We start from the raw sequence: 23,262 nt of genomic DNA, 5'->3' as shown, positions 1-23,262 counted from the left end.
TTTGGCAAGCATGCTTGCCTTTTCTTTGGTTGGAGGTTTTAATGTCTTTGTTGCTTCTCCTTCACAAGAGAACAGAGTGGTAGAGATGTCTGTTTCCCTACTGTTTTGATCAGGATTGAGATGATGTGTTTTCCTTATAGCATAAATTAAAAGTTGGTGATAAGCTGAGTTGCATAAAGCACTTATTCCTCTTCCCAAAATGCATTGCTAGTCTGTAATGTTGATTGTTACTCTATTTTTAGTATGTGTTTAATTTGCATAGTTATATCTTAATAGCACATTTTTTAGTAATAAGAAATTAGAACCTTACGTAGATCATGTGTACCCTTCTCAGTTTGAGTTAAAGCTGCTCAGGTTTTTTCTAGGCAGCCTTCTAATTTGTCTTTAAGACAAACTGATGAACAAACTACCCTCTTCTTTTTATCCCTTGCATTGACTTTTTAGACATCTGTGCTCATGCTCTGACTAATATTTTGCTTATCTGGACAGTGCTTAAGGAGCTCAGCATTTGAGACAAAGAGACTATTGTGTAGGTTTGTGCATGGAAAAACGTAAGCAGCAAACCATAGAAAATCAATCTATTTCTAGTGTGTTGAATTTGGCTATTAGGAGTGCATTCAACAGCGCTGAAATAAGGAAAATGTTCTTTGTTATTTGCAGAGAGACTCTGTGAAACCTGCTACAAGGGCAAAAAAAAAGGCTTTGGTGGGAAAGGGGGCAAAAGAAAATCAGACAGTAGATTAAGTGGAAGAGAACATGCAATCCCTAAATTTGCCTGGAAGTCAGGTTTTCTATTTAATTAGTTGGTATTCAGGTAGCTTCATTTGGCTGTTAATCTTGGTCAGAACTGATACTTGGAAGGTGCCAGTGCTGCTTCGTGGCTCACTGTGGAAGGGGCGAAGCTGTCAATGGCAGTGTCAGCTTGAAGAGAAGTGATGAGAAGCAGCAGCATGGGAAGATGATAATATTTTATTTTAATAATGTACTTAACCATCCCCAAGTGCCCTTCCCCCAAAGCTAGCATACCATGTGACTCCTATGTATTCTATTGTACATAGTAGAATGAAAGTAAACAATTAAAAAAGGCTTTATCCACATAAAATATGAATCGTGCACATTTATAATTCCTTTCACTCTACTTGTATTTGCAGTAGTGAGGTGAGGTCAAAGCAGTGGAAGGAAATGTATTCAGTCTTCATTCTGATACCAGAAGTATGACAGTGTAGACCATAGATGTTATAGTAAGAACATGTACCGAAGCTCTTTTTTTTTCCCATTCCCCTTCCCCAGGTTCTCTCTCAGGAAACTATTGGTTCTTCACTTTCAATCTTGTCGTTTGCGCAAAACCCGCTACATTTCAGCTGAGATCAGAGTAGCAATTTCATGCTTGAATTTCTGAGTAGAATTTCAAAATCATTTAGAACTTTGCTAAATGGCTGGACTCTGTGTTGAGCAACTACAATCCCTTCCAAAATATGTGCTAATTTATTATGCAGCCAAGGAAAATATGGCCTGAAAGTTTCTGAAATTTTCTACAAAGGTTCATTTGAAAGGTACAGTGGCTACTAAATTAGTTCTTCATGTGTTGATCATGAGAGATGGTGCATGCACTGTCTTCACAGGTGGCTGCAGCAATCCCTTCACTGTTTCTACTGCCTCCTCCTGCAGAGGAAGAACAATGGTGAGGAGAAACATCAAGACTACATTTTCTCTCCAGTAGTGTTCTAGTTCTTATTTCTCTCACCTTACTGGCCTGCAGAGAATACTGTGTCTCTTGGCAGTCTTGTTAACTTGTATAAAGTGCTTGACTGGGTCCCGCAGGCAGAATTAACAGGGCAATTCTTCTGCCCCGTATCCTTTCCTCTGTGACTTTCCAAGCACAACAGCTGAAACAGCTATTGGGTCAAACTCCTGATAAAGCATATACTACAGAATAGGAAAGTAAACCTGTTTGAAGTACTAGAATTCTGATTAAATCAAATATAAAACTTGAGTTTCGTAAGCATGGTAAGAGTTAATGCAGATAACAGCCCAGGCTCATTGTCAGTTTGCTGAAGTTAGTGATCTTTTGTCATGGCATTTTGAAGTGTGGAAGACAGAAGATGGAGCCCTTGGCTTTCACACTCTAGGTGGTGTTCTTAACAGAAGGTAAATCTAACAAAATTAGCTGTTCTGGGTCATTTGGGATACTGGGAATATTTGCAGTAGGCAAGGGTTAGCAATTCTTGGATTACAGTGGACTTTCTAAAATTGCATAGCTAGCTATGGTAGGGGTTCAGTGCAGATCTTTACCCCATTACATTTTGCAATGCTAATTGATATCAGTGAAGATTTAAATACATACTGTTGGCAAGATGCTCAGTGAAACACCCTTGATTCTGGAATGAGTGTTACCTATTTAGGATGCGGGGGAACATACAAACTGTATCTGTAATCTTCTTGGCCATGATGCAAATTCTGTGTCTTTATCTCTTGTATGTATTGATCCAGTGCAAGGTTCTGCAGTTGCATAAGAGAATCATTGTGCTAATGTGTTTGCGTGTGTATGTTTTAAACTATGCAAGTATATTTCTGGTTATTTTGGGTAGGTAATGTTTTGTATGTCGAAAATTAAACAAATCAAATACATATGCAGTTATTTAAAAAGGGAGAATAGTTCTAATTCTGTAGTGCAAGAATATTTTCTGCTGTATGCTAGAAAATGAAATGCTGTAGTATAAGCAAAATATACTGTTTCAAAATGTATAAATTACAAATGCCTAGTTTAAAAGCATTAGACCCTTTGCCGTTATGCAATATGCAGCTCAGTTTTTACATAATTAACAAAATAGCTTGCCTATGGTGGAACACAGTAATTACACTTTTAAACATGCATGCTTGAATAGAAAACCTCATTAATAAACCTGTTTTTCTAAAAATACTAAACTGTTTTACCATACCTCTTGGAAAGTTTGTAACATGTCAGTGCAGTGATTAATTTGGAAATACAGTGCTGTAGCTAAGGCTTTATCAAATGCGTTTAGCAGTAATTACAGTGATTTGAAGGGGTTTTTTGTGGGTTTTTTTCCAGCTCTGAACATAAATCTGAACTCTCCTTCTTGGCTGCAGTCTCCCTACTTATGATCTTCTTTCTGGTTCAAAGAAGATGCTCGCTGGCTTCAAAAATTGCTATGGCACTTGGGCTCCTGGGAATCTACAGTTACCGGGCATCTATTGGGAATGTCATATTTCCATGGCAACATGACAGCAAAGATATTTCAAAGTAAGTTAATCAACAGATATGTAAATCTATTTCTAGAGAGGTGTTAACACTTTGGATATCAGGGGATGAGGTGGGAGGGGACATTATATCTAGGCTGGAATCACATTTTTATGAATAAAACTCTATTTTGTAGGTGGGCAGCACTCTGGTTTTGGGATGTGTGCCTAATTTTGAGCCCCATGAAATGTCTTTTGACTGTGACAGATCAGAAACTGGTCAGATAAGAATTAATATGAGGAAAATCTAATAGTGATACTCTGTATTTTTGCTACAAAGAAACTCCAAATGCACCATCTCCTCTTGTTTTAGATGTACTTGCCACCTTTAGCAGAGTGCATGCTAAGCTCATTTAGCTACTTCCTAGTTTTGAAAAATGCTTTGGCGGTAATTGGGAGAGTCGCTTTTCCCTATCTTTCTTTTGCAGGTGAGTGTTCTGTAATATATGACCTTTCAAGATGTAACCAAATCCTTCTTGAGGTCTAGGCTGTGCTGCACAATGCATACTAAGGATTTTTATGTGGATGTTAAGTTTCTTATAGAACTAGTCTGTAACTGTAAGGAAGCTATTAGCTCTTTCACCAATAGCTACTTTTGGAATGTAGCTAAGTGGCTTTAGTTTTCTTATGATTCTTTTTACTTTTGGATTGTACCTGGCTCTGCAGCCTCAAGTTTTTCTAAATGTCAGAGAGCTGTGGAAAACTTCCCGAGTCAGTTAGGACATTTGATGAGGAGGAAGGGATCATGGAAGAGAAGTTGTAAAGCATGTAAAGATGTAACAAACTTTCTCTTACGCTCACTTTGATGTAGATACAAATGGTTTCTGTGTGAGCTTCTTCGTCAGGGGCCAGAGATTTACAAGATGTGCAGAGATGGAAAAAAACCTGCAGGAGAAGATCTTAGGAAATATAGATCAAATTTTCTAACAAGGCATGTTTTAGAAAAAATATTTTTATGTATGTATATCTAGACATATAGGCGGGAAGTGTGGTACAGGACTCTTTCCGGATCTCAGTAAGATCTGTCAGGAAGAGATACTGAAAGCCAGTGAGGGGAGCTGCCCTGGAGCTGGCCCAGCCCACAGCGGAGCAGCAGGTCTTGCCACACAGGGTTTTCCTGAGGCCAGGAGACACCAGGGGAAGCAGAGAGACCTGCCAGGAGCCAGCAGCTCTCGCAGGAGATGCTGATGAGGCCCGGGCATTGCCCAGGCAGAGCCACGGTTGCCACTCCACACCTACATAAGGCAGACCAGACAGCACTGGCCACCAGGAGTGCTGTGAACGCAGCGAGCAGACAGAGCATGGCGTGGCAGTTGGCACAGCAGTTTGTGAGGGAGGGCACACAGGGAGGGTGCCTCTTCGAAGGAGGGGCATTCCACTGGCTGAGTGGGAGTCTTGAAGTTCACATAACCCACCAACGGGGTGGCATTCTGTGACAGGTCAATGGCACCCATCCTACCTGACCCTCAAGGCAGAATGATGGGCACTCATCTGAGAGCAAAGGTTGCAGCTCGGGCTGGGGGGTCTGCACCATCTACCCCAGCAGTGGCCGATGTCTCCACCCAGATGGAGCTGCTGAAGGGAGAGGCTGCAGTGCAGACCTCAGGCTGCAGGATGTGCCCAGACCTTTCTCCTGGGGCAGGGATGGGTGGCAGGCCTGCCTGCAAAAGGTGTGCCCAGGTGGAGTACCTCCTGCAGCAGGTGGCTGAGCTGCAGGAGGCTATGAAACATCAGGGAGGATGAGAAGGAGTTAGATAGATGTTTGCAAGTGCACTCTGCAGTGGACCCACAGCCCATAGCCAAACAGCTACAAACTCCCCCACCAGTACACAGAGAAGGAAGGGGGTCCAGTAATGCAGAAGAATGGAAGCTTGAGACTGCAAGGACCAGCAGGAGGAAGAGACTTCCCCTGAAGCCTGACATGCAGAACTGCTTCACCACTCTGCAGACTGAAAAGGAAAGACCCCCCCACATCAGGAGAGATGCTGGAGCTGAGGAAGGCAGCCTGACGTGCTCCCTGTATAACAACCCGAGTTGGAATGTGTCAGCGATAACTTCCTTCTCCAAGTGACAGAGGAGCCAACGAGGACAGGTGCCATGCTGGACCTTGTTCTCACCAACAAGGAGGGGCTGGTGGGCAATGTGAAGCTCAAGGGCAGCCTTGGCTGCAGTGACCATGAAATAGTGGAATTCAAGATCCTCAGGGCAGCGAGGAGGGCACACAGCAAGCTCACTACCCTGGACTTCAGGAGAGCAGACTTTGGCCTCTTCAGGGACCTGCTTGGTAGAATACCTTGAGACAAAGCCCTGGAGGGAAGAGGGGCCCAAGACAGCTGGCTAGTATTCACGGGTCACCTACTCCAAGCTCAGGAGCGATGCATCCCAGCAAAGAGGAAGTCAGGCAAAAACGCCAGGAGGCCTGCGTGGATGAACAAGGAGCTCCTGGGCATAGTCAAACACAAAACGGAAGCCTACAGAGGGTGGAAGCAAGGGCAGGTAGTCTGGGAGGAATACAGAGAAATTGTCCAAGCTGCCAGGGATCAGGTTAGGAAAGCTAAAGCCCTGATAGAATTAAATCTGGCCAGGGACGTAAAGAGCAACAAGAAAAGCTTCTATAGGTATGTCAGTGACAAAAGGAAGATGAGGGAAAATGTGGGCCCACTCTGGAATGAAACAGGAGACCTGGTTACCTGGGATATGGAGAAGGCTGAGGTACTCAATGACTTTTTTGCCTCAGTCTTCACCGGCAAGGGCTCAAGCCATGCCACCCAAACCTGAGAAGGAAAAGGCAGGGACTGGGAGAATGAAGGACCACCCACCGTAGCAGAAGCTCAGGTTCGAGAATATTTAAGGAACTTGAAGGTGCACAAGTCCATGGGACCTGATGAGACTCTTCCGCAGGTCCTGAGGGAACTGGTGGATGAAGTGGCCAGGCCACTCGCCATCATGTTTGAGAAGTCCTGGCAGTCTGGTGAAGTTCCTGCTGACTGCAAAAGGGGAATCATCACCCCAATTTTTAAAAAGGGAAAAAATGAAGACCAGGGTATCTAGAGGCCAGGCAGTCTCACCTCTGTGCCCAGCAAGGTCATGGAGCAGATCCTCCTGGAGACTATGTTCAAGCACATCGAAAATAAGGAGGTGATTGGTGACAGCCAACGTGGTTTCACTAAGGCCAAATCATGTCTAACAAATTTGGTGGCCTTCTGCAGTGGGGTTACAGCATTGGTGGACAAGGGAAGAGTGACAGATGTCATCTACCTGGACTTGTGCAAAGCATTTGACACTGTCCCGCACGACATCCTTATCCCTAAATTGGAGAGACAGGGATTTGATGGATGGACCACTCAGTGGATAAGGAGTTGGCTGGATGGTCGCACTCAAAGAGTTGTGGTCAACAGCTCGATGTTCAAGTGGAGGCCAGTGACAAGTGGGGTTCCTCGGGGGTCGGTATTGGGACCAGCACTGTTTCACATCTTTGTTGGTGACGTGGACAGTGGGATCGAGCGCACCCTCAGCAAGTTTGCTGACGACGTCAAGCTGTGTAGTGTGGTCAACATGCTGGAGGGAGGGGATGCCATCCAGAGGGACCTTGACAGGCTGGAGAGGTGGGTCTGTGCAAACCACATGAAATTCAATGAGGTCAAGTGCAAGGCTCTGCACGTGGGTCGGCGCAATCCCAAGCACAACTACAGGCTGGGTGGAGAATGGATTGAGATCAGCCCTGAGGAGAAGGCCTTGGGGGTGCTGATTGATGAAAAGCTCAACATGAGCTGGCAGTGTGCGCTTGCAGCCCGAAAGCCAACCGTGCCCTGGGCTGCATCAAAAGAGGTGTGATCAGCAGGTCGAGGGAGGTGATCCTGCCCCTCTACTCCACTCTTGTAGAGATCCCACCTGGAGTACTGCGTGCAGCTCTGAGGCCCCCAACATAAGAATGATATGGTGTTCAGATGCTGGGAACCCTGCTTTCATGCAGCATCAGTCAAAGCCCTGAAGAATCTTCCCATGGCACGCTGTGGCACACAGCTGCCCTCTGTGAAGAGGTTCTGCCTCCCTTCCATACCATGATGCCTTTTATTTTGTGTAAAAAAAAAAAAAACCAACAAACCCGCAAAGAAACCAAAACAAACCCATGTGTCCACTCGTGCCAGATCAGAATGTTATCTCTGTCATGACACCCACCAGCAGGTAACACAGGCCAGCACAGGGGTTCCAGCATGGTCCCTTGCAGCAGCTACTCATGCTAACATGTGGGCTTCTCAAGCCTAAAGTACAAGGCCTAATATAGCAGACATAGTTTGCCCAAGATCGCTAACTACTCAAACATGTTATCTTTGGCAAGGCTCCTAATACAGCATGTCAAAAAAGATGGTAGACACATGTTAGTACATTTCAGATGTTAGCTGATGTGTTGACATAGTGATGCTAGCTCATCTTTATTAGATGGCTGAGGTGATAAATGGTAAAAGCCTATTTAAAATGTTGCCAGGAACAAACCCAGGAGTTTCTTTTAAATGTGTCTAGAGGTATCTTTAGTATATTCTTGACATGGAATAGCTCCAGATCCAGGTGCAAGGTAGAGGTAGTTTTGTGTAACGTGAGAAAAAGTTGTAGGCAGACTGCATTTTACGTGCCTAATGCTTTCTTCTATAAGATGGAGGATCTTTGCTCTGAAACACCCCCTTTCTGTACCCTTTACTGAAGATAAGTGTTCTCTCTGAATGTGACAGCTGCTGTGAGGTGGATGAGGAAGAAGAGGCAATTGAAATGTGTGTCATTTTCTGTGGCTTTACTAAGATAACCTCTACATTAAAAAATGCAGGGAAGTAATTTGGCCTTCCATTTTCCTCAGAGTTTATTTTAAAAATGATACTTTGTGCAATGAAAAAGATGAACATATACCATACTGACACAGACAAAACAATAGTAGTGCATTTGCTGAGAAATTTTTTTGTTATCTGAATTTCCATCAACTGGTTAATTTCAGTTTTCACTTAACACTTCACTTTAATAGTGACAGATGTCCAAAGCTATTTCTTATAGTTTTACTTCTAAGTCACTTGAATATATTTGAATATTTCGTGGTAATAATTACATCAGAATTACCAAAGATACTGAAATAGGACACTGAATTTCTGCATTAGCCAAAAACACAGGAACTCTCTAAACTTTACTGCTGGGTTTTTGTTTTGTTTTGTTTTGTTTTTTTCCATAAAGGAAAAAGCCAATGGGCCTTACAGGGATTTACAAAGGCTTGCAATTTAAGGAAATAAAATAGTAACGCCTCTTTGCATAGACTATTAGGTATGAGTTTGAACCTTTGAAAGTTAAACCACAGAACAGAGCACTGTATTCATGGTTAGGAAGACCATATCACTATCATGTGGTGGTTTTGTCTTTTTTTTCTTGGTTCTGTGGGTGCAAAAAGAAAACTGAACATGTAAATACTGTTTCTTATTATTTGTTGTCTTGCTTTTTGGTTCTTTGTCCTGCATGTGGAAAAGAAAGATTGAATTCAAGCTTATTTGTTAGTAATTGTTTGAGAAGGAAAGTGACCTTCCAAAACCAGAAAAAATATGTACATTTAAAAGGAGAAATTTATTTTTAGAAATTTTGACTAGTGGTGTTTTCTGTGGTCAGCTAGTTGCACTAGTTACACCAAGTGTAAGTATGCTTTTATTATTTTCAGTGTCACAGTCTAATCCTCCATATATTATTAAGTCCAAATGACTCAAGAATCATCACTTGTAAGTGAATTATAGTAACTTTGTAGGAAACTATGTTTGTTCACCACTCATGTATAAAGGGACTGATAATCCCTAAGGATAATGTATATTAAATTATGGATAAAGTGTGTAGATGTGTGTATTTTTATCTTTTGCAATGAAAAAATAAGATTTATAACCACAAAATTTTTAATACACTCATTTGGTGAGTTCATTGGATTATTATTATGGATTATCGTACATTAACATGATTTGTGGCCTTTTTTTGCCCAGTACACATATCACTGCTTTCTGATGGATATCTGCTTTCACTTTCTTTGTTCCTTGGGCCTTGCACTTCTTGAATAGCAGGTCACAGTTTTTAAGGTCCTTGTCAGCTTTTTGGACAAGATGCTGTGCTTTCTGCAGAAGCCAGCTTTCACTGGATTTGAAAAGGCCAACGAATTCATAGGTGTAATGAACACAGCAGTAGATGGTAATTACACTTTCTACTTAAAACATTCATTTTTTTGTAATGGGATTACTTAGGGATTTGAAAAATGTGTAGTTACCAGGAAAAAACCTGCTGGTATAAACCAGCATATCTGTATATCTGTGCAGCTGTGTAAGGTGAGAAAATGTCTGAAGTATGCAGAAATTTCAGACTGAAACAAGGATCTTCCAATACTATCACTGTCTTTTGGGTTGGCTAAAAAGAAATATATGTTTGTGTGAATGAGTTGTAAAAAATCACTGATCACCTTAAAGGGAATACTAATTTTAAAGTAAATTTAATTCCTGAAATAAAGTTTCTATATCACTCTAAGGAGTGTTTTTGGGGGAATTCATTATGCTATATAAATGGCATATTTATATAACTCTATTTGTGGATCTAGACTTTGAAGAGTGATAATGTACATTTATTTTGGTTACATTAATTGACATAGAATTTTATTTTTGTATTTTGGATTAGTTTTTAGCACAAACTGTTTTCTTTGCTAAAGTTGATTTGGAGGTGTTGTAATTTAAGTATGAACTATTTTTAGAGTTTTTGTATTTGAGAAAGCTCTCTCATGAGATTGGCCACTGCTAGCCTTAGAATTTAACCTGTTTGGCCTTGCACCTCTCTTGAAAGAACTTTTTGATCTGTGAAACAGATACTAGTAAGTAGCTCATCTTTCTGTTTTATTTATTTATTAATTATTATTACCTTTTTTTTTTTTTTCTAATTTCCTCTTTAGGGGGATTACTGAAGCTCGTTTTGTTTATGTCTTTGTTCTTGGCATAGTCTTCACTGGCACTAAAGATTTACTAAAGTCACAGGTTATTTCTACAGACTCCCACATGAAGAGTACAGGATTATGGGAGGTGTATAGTGGATTGGTACTACTAGCAGCCCTTCTATTTAGACCTCACAATTTACCAGTCTTGGTGTTTTGTCTGCTGATTCAGACAATGATGACAAAATATATCTGGAGACCTTTGAAATTTGATGCAGCACAGATCACTATCATGCACTACTGGTTTGGCCAAGCTTTCTTCTATTTTCAGGTAAGCTGAATACTCTTCCTGCTACAGAGGTGGGAGGGGGAATAGTTTTTGCAAGAAATATTGTCCATTATGAGTAAAATGCCAACTAAATCTCAGAGAGGAAGAGTTTACTGAGTTCTCAGAAGGGTTTAGTTTCTAACTGTATTATTAATGTTTTGTTTTCAGAATCAGGGAAAGAGGCATACCTTGATAACTTATCTGCAAAAGAGATTTCCGAAAATGCTAAATATATGGGATACCTATACCAGGGGTGACTTTGGTCTGTTACTGGGCCTCCTAAGTACTGTTCTGGTGATGACAAATTTAAAAATTTCAGCTCAGTTGATTAGTACCAATAAAAGGCTTTTTGTCCCTGATTCTTGAGGCTTACAAAACCTTTGGTAGAATCACAATAGGTCTACATACAGTTTAAGACTGAAGGGAAGTTCTGTGACAAGTTAATATCTCTTCTGAGAATCAGAACTAATTACCATTCTTATTATATCGAATGGTATCTTCTTTCCTGAGGAGCCTTACTAATTTCAATAACATAGTTCTCTGCATTGCAAATAAGGTTGGAATTCCACAAAAACTTTCCTTAGCATTGAAGCTGGAGAGGTTCTTTCCACTTCTAATAATGTTGGAAACTTAGTGTAGCAGACTGTCTTAAGAGGGCATTTGTTAAGTTGGGAATCAGGTTGTTTCTGGTTTAGGAGGAGAGGCTTCTTGATGCGTTGCAAAATTTCAAGGTGAGGTCTGCGTTGGCTTTACTTTTGAGGCATGGCAGAGGATGTTAAAACTGTGGTCAAACTTAGGGCGCTTCCTAATGTGTTTCTGATCCTGTTAGTACTGACTAAGGGTTGGCTTGACTTTGCTCTGAGACTACAAGTCAGGGATAGGGCATTGATGATGGGGATAAGACCATCATAATTCATCCTTTCCTACCCAGTTTTCCTGCTCAGAGGACATAACATTTCTTGGTTGAATGGCTTTTGCATGTCTTGAATGTTATTGTTCAGACAGTCAGCTCTGATTATGGCCCTCCGAGAGCAGCCCTTTGTGGGGTTGGCAAGAGGCTGAAGACAGGGCCCTCTCAGTACAGAGGCACCAAACAAAAGCAGCTGCTGGAAATTTAATGGTGGGTAAGCTGGCAAGAAAATTCTAGTTATGGAAAAGGGACTAATAAAGAATGATTTGAATGTTTTCATAAAGCACCCATTTTCAGTGATGATGAATTCTTGGTAAAGATGGCTGAGAATTTTGCAGAACCACCAAAGCACAGAAGATTTGAGGCTGGAACGTGCCTCTGGAGATCATTCAGTCTAACCTCCTCCCCATCCAGTGGTAGGTCAACCAGATCAGGTTGGTCTGGACTGTGTCTAGTCTGATTTTAAATACCTGCAAGCATGAAGGCTCTGCAGCCTCTCTGGGCAGTCAGTCCGAGTGCTTGACCACCCTAGCCAGTAAAAAAGCTTTTTCTGATGTTTAAACAGAACTTCCTGATCACAACTCCATGAGCCCAGTAGCTGAGCCAGTTTTCAGTCTACCTCACAGTCCACTTTGCTAGTCTGGACTGCATCAGTTTGCCTGTGAGGTGTTACGGGAGATGGTGTTAAAAGCCTCCTTGTGAGTTGAAAGTGCATTAGATACATGTAGCCCCGGTATCTTTAGGCCAATCTGGTGTGATGGAATAGAAAGTAAGGACTTTCTAAAATAATACATTTGCTGTGGAAGTGTAATTGAGTAAGTTAAATTTTGTGTCTTCTCTGATGTGAATGCTACAAACGTTTGGGAATAACTTTTCTGGAAGAATTTCCATGAACTTCAGAAAACGTGTTCTGTTGCTTCAGAAATAAGCTATCAGAGGCTATCAGGAGCATGATACCTCTTTCAGTTTGACTATGCTATGTCAAAGGTTTCTTCCATACCAATAAAAATCTATTCAAGACCAGTAAAAGGTAAGTTAGATCTGATAGCACCTGTCAGGGTTTTTTAGTGGCTTTATACTGGTGTTAGTGGAAGATAGAAATATGCTTTAAAATTTTTCTTTTTCATTTTAATGACTAATTTTTTGCACTTTGAACTACCCTTGCAATTGAAGAGGGTTTTGGGTTTAAAGAATGGAAGAAGTGATTTCCATTTTAATTGGCTGCACATTGTGCTATTGGATATCCTGCATTTTCAGGCCATTCACCCAGGCCCCGTCACCCCACAGGCAATTTTGACATTTCTTCTTGATATGTTTCCTTTGGAAACAATAACTTTCAGCATGATACAGATTTCAGCAAACTTGAGGATATGTTAAAAATTAGCTCTGACAAGGGAGTCTCCTGCCTATAGACAAGTTGTTGAATCACAGCATCCAAAGCTCAGAAAGGAGAAACTCTCCATTGCTTTGTTGAGAGCCAGATTGCTTGATTGGTCTTTGTGCATCTCCTGTCACTCTAAGATCTGAAAAATGAAGGGTGATAGGTACTTATTAAAACTTCTGGTAGAAGCAGACCAAAGCTTTTCCCCCTCCGTGTTATTTCCCATGCTGGTTTACTATTAAGTCCGAGATACAAAATAGAGCAGATCGAGAGAAGGAGCTGCCTTTTTGTGTCCCATCACATGTCTGTGAACTCCAGCTTTGAAGAGTGTGGTGGGTTGACCAGGGCTGGAGGCCAGGTGCCCATCAAAGCCGCTCTATCACTCCCCCTCCTTGACCGGACAGGGGAGAGAAAATATAAAGAAAGGCTCGTGGGTTGAGATAAGGGCAGGGAGAGATCGTTGCCCAGTTACTGTCAGGGGCAAAACAGACTCAACTTAGAAACAAATTAATTTATTACTAAGCACAACAGAGTAATGAGAAATAAAACCAGATCTTAAAACACTTCCTCCCACCCCTCCCTTCTTCCTGGGCTCAGCTTCACTCCCCATTTCTCTACCTCCTCCCCTGCAGCGGCACAGGGGGACAGGGAATGAGGGTTACGGTCAGTTCATCACATGTTGTCTCTGCTGCTCCTTCCTCCTCAGGGGGAGGACTCCTCACACTCTTGCCCTGCTTCAGCCTGGGGTCCCTTCCACAGGACACAGTCCTCCACCAACATCTCCAACGTGAGTCCTTCCCGTGGCCTGCAGTTCTTCATGAACTGCTCCAGTGTGGGTCCCCCACGGGGTCACAAGTCCTGCCAGCAAACCTGCCCTGGTGTGGGCTCCTCTCTCCATGGGGCTACAGGTCCTGCCTGTGGCCTGCTCCAGCATGGGCTTCCCACGGGGTCACAGCCTCCTTCAGGTGTACCCACCTGCTCTGGCATGGGGTCCTGCACGGGCTGCAGGTGGATATCTGCTCTACCACGGTCTTCTCCATGGGCCGCAGGGGAATCTCTGCTCCAGTGCCTGGAGCACCTCCTGCCCCTCCTTCTTCACTGACCTTGGTGTCTGCAGAGTTGTTTTTCTCACATCTTCTCACTCATCTCTCTGGCTGCAAAAACCACTGTTCCACCCCACACACACCCCCTTCCCTGCCACCCCGCTTCTTTTCCCCTTAGTACCCAGAGGCACGACCGCCGTTGCTGGTGGGCTTGGACTTGGCCAGCGGCAGGTCTGTCTTGGAGCCATCTGGCATTGCCTCTATTGGACATGGGGGAAGCTTCTAGCAGCTTCTCACAGAAGCCACCCCTGTAGCCCCTGCTGCTACCAAAACCTTGCCACGCAAACCCAATACGAAGAGATTCTTCAGAATTTAGCAATGGCTTAGCAAAAATTTTGACAAATTCTTACTCTCTTTAGTACAGGGCCCTTTAAAAAAATGTATCTATTTCTGAAGAACTTGCCTACCATCTTCTGCAGATTTTTTTTGGCTGCCTACCTGGAAAACCAAGGTGTGTGTCTATTCAGCGTAGAATCATCATAGAATCATAGAATGGTTTGGGTCGGAAGGGACCTTAAAGATCATCTACTTCCAGCCCCCCTGAGTTGTAATACAACAGGAAGGACTTTAGAAGGAACAGTTTTGATTGTAGCCTATTTCTCTATTTTTTTCTATTTCTCTATTTTTTTCTATTTTCAAAAGATCCTAGAGATGTTTCAAAAATAGAGAAATCAATTCTGCTAAGGGAAAAATTGCTTTTAAGAGTCAAGACAGATGGAATTTTCCTCCACCCCCCACTACTTAGAGAACAAGTTTTCAGTTCTCTTTTAAAAATGCTGTAAGTACATTTGCATTAGATGCCCTTTCTAGGATGGAGATTAAGAGTTTGACCAAAATACCACTCTTCAAATGTTAGCTTTGTTCTTTTATTCTCTGATGAAAGAACTGTTCTGCAGGTATGGAAAGGAACAAATTGAATCATACAAGGCTAAGAGGGGGTTTTTTTTTTGCCATTCACAATTGAAAGCAATTATCTGATGTGCAAAATGTTAGTGTAGAAAGGTAGAATGGTCAAGCCAGTAGCTCATAAAATTACAGAGGCTACAAATTAATGATCTCTTTTGAATTGGTAAATTTCTCCCAATTTGTTCTGAGAATAGGTTTTCCTGTCTGGGACTCTAGATCCAAGGATGGAAGAAACTTCTTCCAGAAATTATGTTTAATTTCATGCTCTTCGTATGTAGGTTTGCTCAGTATGTAGCATTCTGATCTGCACTGCTGGGGAAAATTAAAAACCTGACAACCTATAAAACCTACTTCTTCATTAACTATTTTTTTAAATATTTTTATTATTTAATATATTTAAGTGTCTTCCATTTCCTTTGAGTTCAGAGTCTAGAGCATGAATGACCTGCAAGGAAAAAAACTGCTCAGTTTGTGTAGCTTAATATTAGGATTGAAGTGTTTTATTGATTTATTAGTGACACATAATTAACTGGCAATCTTATATTAATGGCATTTAATTAACTGGCAGTCACCGAAGTATAGATGCAGGATCCACACCAGATACACAACAGATGAACACTCACCAATTTCTATGCCATTTTGTATAACTGATTTGAAAAAGATCTAGCCCCCACCCCTGCACAAGGACACCCCCCTCCCAAACAGTATCATAGATGAGTGACCTCAGTAGAAGCCGTAGATGATTTTTGGGTGGTTGTGTATACTTTCCAGCTCTTCCTTACCTGAGTGATAAAAGATGGAACTCTGAAAGTACCCATACTTTTCATGATGTAGCTTTCTGGTTTAGTAACAGATTTTAATTGTTTGAATAAACCATTTAATCTTTTTGCTTTATTTGTGGGAAAAACAGGAAAGTCTTTGCTTGGTGACAGTTTTCAGATCTCCTCCTTACTTCTATGCCTTCCAGTGAAGATACGCAATTCTTACTGAGTAAACTGCAGTTGTCTCAGATTTAGCAACTACCTGTCTTGGCCATCACCATCAACGCTGAGGTCTTACATTTTGACTGACTTAGAAAAGGGTTGTATTTCAGGCAGAGTATGTATCATTTGTTCTCAAATACTGAATAAACATTAAGGAAGTACAACTGGGCTGTTTCTGCTGGAGAAATCCATTGAGTAACTTCAGTATTGACCTCTGTTCAGCTTGCCTTGGTACCAGCTGGTGATTCGTTTACTACCTCTGGAGTGAGCAAAGTCTATGCTTGAATGCATAGGGGAGAGATGTGAAGGAAGCACAACTGTATTATTAGGCATGATATGCAATGCTGGCATAGATTTAAATGTCTTCCCTGACTTTTTCTTCAAGTTTGTGAACTATTAAACTGACTGTGTTCAGAGTGGTGATAGGTTTTTAATTTCCAGACAAGCATAAAGATCTAATGTGGCATACAAAAATGATAGCAGGTTTATGGTTGAAATACAGAAATTGAAAAACACTGAAATTTGTTGTTGATGTAGATCAGATTGGATACTAAATTTAAACTGTGCTAGCTAAATGAGGCAGGAGAAGAGAAATATAAACTAAATATAAACCCCTTCCATCTGGAAATAGGAGAGAGATTTGGAGAACTACTTTTTACACACGCCTTGGTGTGATTATGAGGAGAATGAGACTTCTTCCCTGTGTTGCTCAGCCTTTATTAAATCTTGGTAGGCAAGTGGGTACATAATGACAAAAGCAGTAACTCTCTCTCATTAAGTGTGGAATGTAAGTGATGGTCTTTTGAATATGACAGTGGGTAAAAATAGCCTTGTTCAGGGTAGCATATTTAATGAATGAGGCAAGGTTCTTTCGAAAAAAAGACTGTAGCATCCTTAAAGACTTTATGGAAGTATAGCTGTGAAAAACCTAAGTGTACAGAGTAAACAAGGTTCATAGAACAGATACTGTTTTTCATTAATCAGTTAGTATAGTTGATGAAAGTGAGGGAAAAATTTAAGTGCCTGAGTGTGGAAGCTAGTATTTTAATCTTAAGTAGAAGTAGAAAAAACCTCAAACAACAAATTAAGTACAGGTTAAAAACAAATGCCTTGAGCACAAATGCCTTAGTTTAGCGCAGTTCAAGGTCATCTTCACTGAGAGGAGCTGTTGGGAGAAAAGCTTGAAGGAAGGGCCTGGCACTCCTTTCCTTTGGGAGCTGCTTTTAATCTGATGCTTTACTGCCTGTGCTATGTCACAGCTACATAAGCAGGCATGTCTGTGCCTGTCTTCTTACCTTCTTGGTCTTGATCTGGACCTGGACCTGCTGTCTGGGTTTCCTGGCCTAATCTTGGACCTGCCTTGTCACTACAGACTTGCTGTGTGGTCCCTGGACTGCGTCTGGCCCTGATCGCTGTGTCTGGATCCACTCCTGACCTGGACGTGCAGCTGAGCACTCCCAGTCCTCCTGACCTACTGGGCTCACCTCCCTTGTTTTCACGTTCATTTCCCAGCTTACCTTCCCATCCAGAACCAATTAGTCCTTGCTGCTCTCTGACAATGTGAATTCAAAAGGCAAATTTATTAAACAGTTGTAGCCTACATGGGAAGAGTACACAATTAACTTGGTTTTTACAACCCTTTAGCAAGATTTTTGTGAATAGTAAGCAGTGGAGAAGGTTGCTCACACAGGTTGTGCATTCTTCATGCTTGGAGGTTTTCAGAGGGTAGCTGGATAAAGTCCTGTGTTATTTATATGGAGCTGGGTAAAACCACTTCATTTTTTAGTCTTGTTTTAGTAGTTAGGATCTTCGCTTTATTTATTGCTTTGTGTAAATCGATGAAGACAAGCAAAGTTAAAAATACTCCAGTATTGTCAAACAGATATGGAATTAATACATTTAGTCAGAATACTACTTATTTGTCAGGATTTTACTGCAAGCTTGAGAACCTCTTGATGAAATTTTCAACAAGCTTGAATGATTGATTGTTTTCTCCTAATCTCTGAGTTGTCCACATCTCATAGTTACTTCCCAGAAGTATATTATATCTTTATTATTGCTACTGGTCCTTCAATTGCAGTGAGAATAGAAATAAATACCTTGGTTGTTTCTCTTAACTATAGCAGCTCCTAAAAATTTATGTTGCTGTAAATATTTCTTAAAATATTTTATTTACTTTGGATAAAAGCTCATAAATGAACAAAAATTCCATGTATTTATTTGTCTTGTGGTTTTTTGTTCCCATCCTTAGAGCAGTACATCTGCAGAAGAGGAGAAATAAAATACGATCTCAAAACCTTTAGGACTTCTTTATACTTTCTGGTATTTTTTATGACTGGAGGAGGACAAAATAGGATTGTATATTTTCAGAATCATTTATATCTAATTCATCTTGTCTTTAGGTAGAGAGATGGACTGAGTGACATTTTAAAGTGGATTATAGCTTTCTTTTGTTATGATTTGAAAGCATTGTGGGATAATTTAAATTGGAGAGAACTTCAGAAGGCCCACAGTTCAAACCCATTCTCAAAGCAGTGTCAGCTGTGAGGTCAGACCAGGTTGTTCAGGGCCTTGAAACCTCCTGGGTTTGAGACAGAAGAACCCTTCTGGCCAACCTTTTCCAATTACTTAATTTTTTCACCTTAAATTATTTGCTTCAAATAATTAAAATAAATTCCTCATTCTATGCTTGTTTAGAGAATTCCAGTTACTAGGAAGGCACACAATTATGTGAAGGACCCAGTGGAAGTGTAGTACCAGTCTGCTGTATTAAATCAGTCATTAAACAAGCCAGAAGCATGTCAGTTTTGTCTCACACCTCTGCACTTCTCAATTAAGTGAGAGTCGTTGAGATACTGCAGGTAATAGCACAAATTCAGTGAGTGATGTGGTATCCGAAAAGTTTGCAGAAAAATCATTGCAGCTTCGAAGAGAGTTTAAGATTGTTTTCATTACTGCCTGTGGAAGGATTCTCCTCTGTTGCTGTAACAAATGTGCTGAGTAGTTTATCTAGCCAGTGTTTTTATATTTGTGCTTCATTGTGCTAAATTGTGACGGATTATAATGGAATGTTTTTATGCAATAGTGCCTCCTGTCACTTTCTGCCCTTACCATAATAAGCTATTGCACTGTTTGAAATACTTGAGTGATACTTAAAATAAAAGTAGACACTCTGAATTGTCAGTTATTTATGTATTGTGTGGAGTATTAGAAGTTATAAGCTACAAAAATTCAGTTCAAATATATGAATTAGTCTTGGAAAAAGATAGCTAACATGAAGAAAAAATGCTTCTTGCTGCTCAACAGGGCTCTTCCAATAGTAGCTGTGGAGCCATCCATGAGGCTCAGCAGGTTCTTGGTGAAGGTGGGGTGTTTGGATACTTCACATCCAGTGTGGTTGGAGTTGTACGTGTGTGGATCCAAGTGCGTGCATCCTTGCTCTCCTCGTTCAACAGCTACATCACTTTAAACAAAGTCAAAGATAGCTGGAGTGAGCCCCATGTGAAAGGAACCAGAGGGAGTTGGTGGAAAGCGCTGTTCCTTCTTCCTGGTTCTTTCCTCTGCCCTCACAGTCTTCCAGAGGAGAGTACATCTTTTTGCCCTGTTGCGCATGACCAGTGCATTTATTCTTGCTCCTTCTCACACGCAGTGGGATGTGGAGTTGCCCTGAGATGCCAAGGATCAACCATGTGTATGTGAAAGTGGAGCAAAAAGTGTGAGAGAGACTTTTCAGCTCTTCATGAGATGAGCAGGATTGCATGATGCCTTAGCTTTTCTATTCTGCACGCATCATACAGAGGAGAAGGAGGGGAGAAAAAATAAGTAGATGTGTGGGTAAGAGACCTGTTGCTGTGGACAGAAATTGGGGGAAAAGAGAGCAGGTTCTCTCCCTATTGGTCCCTGTCAAACCTCTGCTTGTTGAGAAGCAGCACCCTGCCCTGCTCCCACAGTGCTGCACCTGACCTTTCTGCTGTTGCCATGTCCTCAGTCTGTACCCCTCAAACCTGAGGAGGAACCTTTTTTTACAGCTTGCTTTTCCAGTCTCATCTTCAAGGTTCTAGGGCACAGATATGCTTTTTCTTTAGCTGCTCATCATTAGTTATTCTTTGCTTGGCTCCTGTCATTGCTGAACATTACGCTAAATGCATAACAATAATAACACTGGTGCAGCGTAACAATAAATTACTACAGTGGTGAATGGAGAAGGTCAAAATGAGGAAGACTGACAGTCATAAATCAAGATTTTTTTCTGCTGTATGATGTCTCAGTAAAATCCACACCTTATTGCCCTTTTACAGCTTCAGGCTCCCCTTACGTTCTAGGGATATCTTGGTAGGATTCACTGACATATTCAGTGACTACTGATAATGAGCTCTGGATGGTTCTGTCAACATGGAGCTGTTTCAGGAACAGCGTTTTTGCTGTCCCTGGTGCCTAGTTACTGATGTACCTGAAAAAGTTACCTATTTTTCGTGATGGTGGTTTGACCTTGGCTGGAGGCCAGGTGCCCCCCAAAGCTGCCCTATCACTGCCCTCCTCAGCTGCACAGGGGAGAGAAAATAGCGAAAATATAATTAAAGGCTCGTGGGTCGAGATAAGGACAGGGAGAGATTATTCACCAATTACTGTCACAGGCAAAACAGACTCGACTTGGGGAAAATTAATTTCATTTATTACCAATCAAATCAGAGTAGGATGATAAGAAATAAGAACTAAATGTGAAAATCGCTAACCCCCACCCCTCCCTTCTTCCTGGGCTCAGCTTCACTCCCCATTTCTCTACCTCCTCCCCTGCAGCGGCACAGGGGGACAGGGAATGAGGGTTACGGTCAGTTCATCACATGTTGTCTCTGCTGCTCCTTCCTCCTCAGGGGGAGGACTCCTCACACTCTTGTCCTGCTCCAGCCTGGGGTCCCTCCCACAGGACACAGTCCTCCACCAACATCTCCAACGTGAGTCCTTCCCGTGGCCTGCAGTTCTTCATGAACTGCTCCAGTGTGGGTCCCCCACGGGGTCACAAGTCCTGCCAGCAAGCCGGCTCTGGCATGGGCTCCTCTCTCCACAGGGCCACAGGTCCTGCCAGCATGGGCTTCCCACAGGGTCACAGCCTCCTTCAGGTGTACCCACCTGCTCTGGCATGGGGTCCTCCATGGGCTGCAGGTGGATATCTGCTCCACCATGGACCTCCATGGGCTGCAGGGGGACAGCCTGCCTCACCATGGTCTTCTCCATGGGCCGCAGGGGAATCTCTGCTCCAGTGCCTGGAGCACCTCCTGCCCCTCCTTCTGCACTGACCTTGGTGTCTGCAGAGTTGTTCCTCTCACATTTTCTCACTCCTCTGTCTGGCTGCAATTGCCCCTGGTGTTTTTTTCCCCCCCTTCTTAACTATGTTATCCCAGAGGTGCTACCACCATTGCTAATGGGCTCAGCCTTGGTCCAGCAGCAGCTCCGTCTTGGAGCTGTCTGGCATTGGCTTTATTGGATATGGGGCAAGCTTCTAGCAGCTTTTCACAGAAGCCACCCCTGTAGCCTCTGCCACTACCAAAACCTTGCCGCGCAAACCCAATACACCCTGTGTGCTCTGGATTTCGTGGGCAACCCAGGTATGTATTTGACAATAGCACTTTCTCACTGGGGTAACTTGCAGTTTAAGAAGACTGCAGTCACTAAGGTGAAAGGAGATCAGGTTGGAGGGAAAGGGGGAGCCACCACTCCTCATGTGCTCTGCTGGGACTGGGTCTGAGGCTACCAGTGGTGACACAGCTCTAATATTTGGGTTGTTCTGGGATTCTGTAGGGGGGAAAAGAGAGATTGATAGCTGTTAGAATACTGGTGCTGTAGAAACCGAACAGCTTCTCCGGGTATGGTAAGAATATCCAAGAGCTTTAGCGTTAGTCTGAGGAAACCGATCTGTGACCTGCTAAGCTAAGAAATATTCTGCCTTAATCATGGGCTGTGTTTGTTGCTTTAGGTATTTGAGTGAAGTTAAATACTCGAGCATTGTCAGTGGAAAATACTTCCTTCAGTTTTATATTATCCCTTGTTATTTAGTGGTCTTACTCACTGAAAAAGAAAACTAGGTAAATCATGCAAGTCCTGGTCAGATTTTGATAGTTTCATTGCTGTATGTTTGGTGTGTTTTTCTCTATCTACATTTTAAATGCCTTTTATTGATGTTTCAGGCTATCTAGACTGACTTTTCATCTATTTCAATGCAATCTATTGTGATATAGAGACTTGGGAAGCAGAAACCTCTCTGAATTTGCCTGTCTTAATCTGGTTACCTGTAGCAACTTGTGTCATGGGGCAGGCAGGTGGATGGTGTGAAGTTCCACTACAGCTCTAAATTAGAGCCCTGCTGGCTCAAAGGGCAAGAAAGATTTATTTCCTGGTGTAATTTTAAGCAACAGGCTTAAAATCTTGGGTGTGAACCATGTGTGCTGAAAACTGCATTTTTTTCATTACTGTGACTGAAATCAACAAGTGTAGCTGCTTGCTTTAAACTGGTTTTTTGGATGTAATTTATTAAACAACAGGCATGTAAATTTGCAGACAAAATAAGACAACCAAAAGATCATGCTGTTTATGCCTTCATTAATCTGTAAATCCTAAATAGAAGCTCTTCTTTGGTAAGATGCTTTATTGAAATTCCCACATAAAGAATATGACTGTATTGTAAAGTGGCTTAAAAAGTAAGTCTTTAACTGGTGCAATAATTAATATTATTCTAATGTATTCTAAATGTTTCTTTGGCGATATTGGAATCTTTACTTTTTTATTCCTATTTTCAGGGAAATTCAAATGGCATTGCTACTGTGGATGTTTCAGCAGGTTTTGTGGGACTAGAAGGCTATGTTGAGATACCAGCTATCTTCCTTACAGCATTTGCAACATATTCAGGACCTTTGCTTTGGGCCCTTCATCTGCTGTGCTACTTGAGTTCTGAAGTTAGCAGGTAATCATGTTTGGAACTAAAGTGATGCTCCTCTGTGTGCTGCAGATATAAGCACCATCCATGTAGTGTATACCTTTTCAAACAAATAGTTTTATTTACATAATTTTTTTCCTTGGAAGTTAGTTTGCTATTAAGAAAATGCATGCTCTTTTTTTGATACAAGTTTGTATCACCTCACTCTTCCAGTTTCATTTTCTCTGCAGAAGTTTTGCACTGGGAATATACATGTATGTTTTACTAATTTTGTTTCTTAATAAGTTCTCAGTTTGCTGTGCTAAATTACTTAAAATTTTATTACATTTTGTTGTAACAGCATGTGCCGCCTAAAAACATTCTTCTTGGAACCTATTAAGTAGGACACCTGAGGACTTTTTAAAGTAATAGAATAAATTGAAACTTAACTAACATGCTGTTCTTTGAATGTCTCTCCTTGTTTGCAATAGTGACATACAACATTATATAAATAAAACAGATTTATTTTATTGTATGTTACTGGTTATTGCAGTCATTTGTAGC

The 23,262-nt window shown here is 41.7% G+C and overlaps 1 protein-coding gene across 1 annotated transcript in view; it reads left to right on the top strand.

Moving 5' to 3' along the window:
• The window catches only part of PIGG (phosphatidylinositol glycan anchor biosynthesis class G), a 101,280-nt gene that overhangs the window by 37,509 nt on the left and 40,509 nt on the right, over window positions 1–23,262 (top strand). Inside the window, exons 10-12 of the mRNA XM_054810491.1 lie at window positions 3,071–3,262; window positions 10,202–10,511; window positions 22,583–22,746. Of these exons, the coding sequence (XP_054666466.1) occupies window positions 3,071–3,262; window positions 10,202–10,511; window positions 22,583–22,746 (666 nt within the window). The remainder of the gene's footprint in view (window positions 1–3,070; window positions 3,263–10,201; window positions 10,512–22,582; window positions 22,747–23,262) is intronic.

The sequence above is a fragment of the Grus americana genome, chromosome Z (assembly GCF_028858705.1).
Source record: "Grus americana isolate bGruAme1 chromosome Z, bGruAme1.mat, whole genome shotgun sequence".
Lineage (NCBI taxonomy): Eukaryota > Metazoa > Chordata > Aves > Gruiformes > Gruidae > Grus > Grus americana.
The sequence above is the reverse complement of the archived record's forward strand: the minus strand, read 5'-3'. Positions and strand labels throughout refer to the sequence as shown.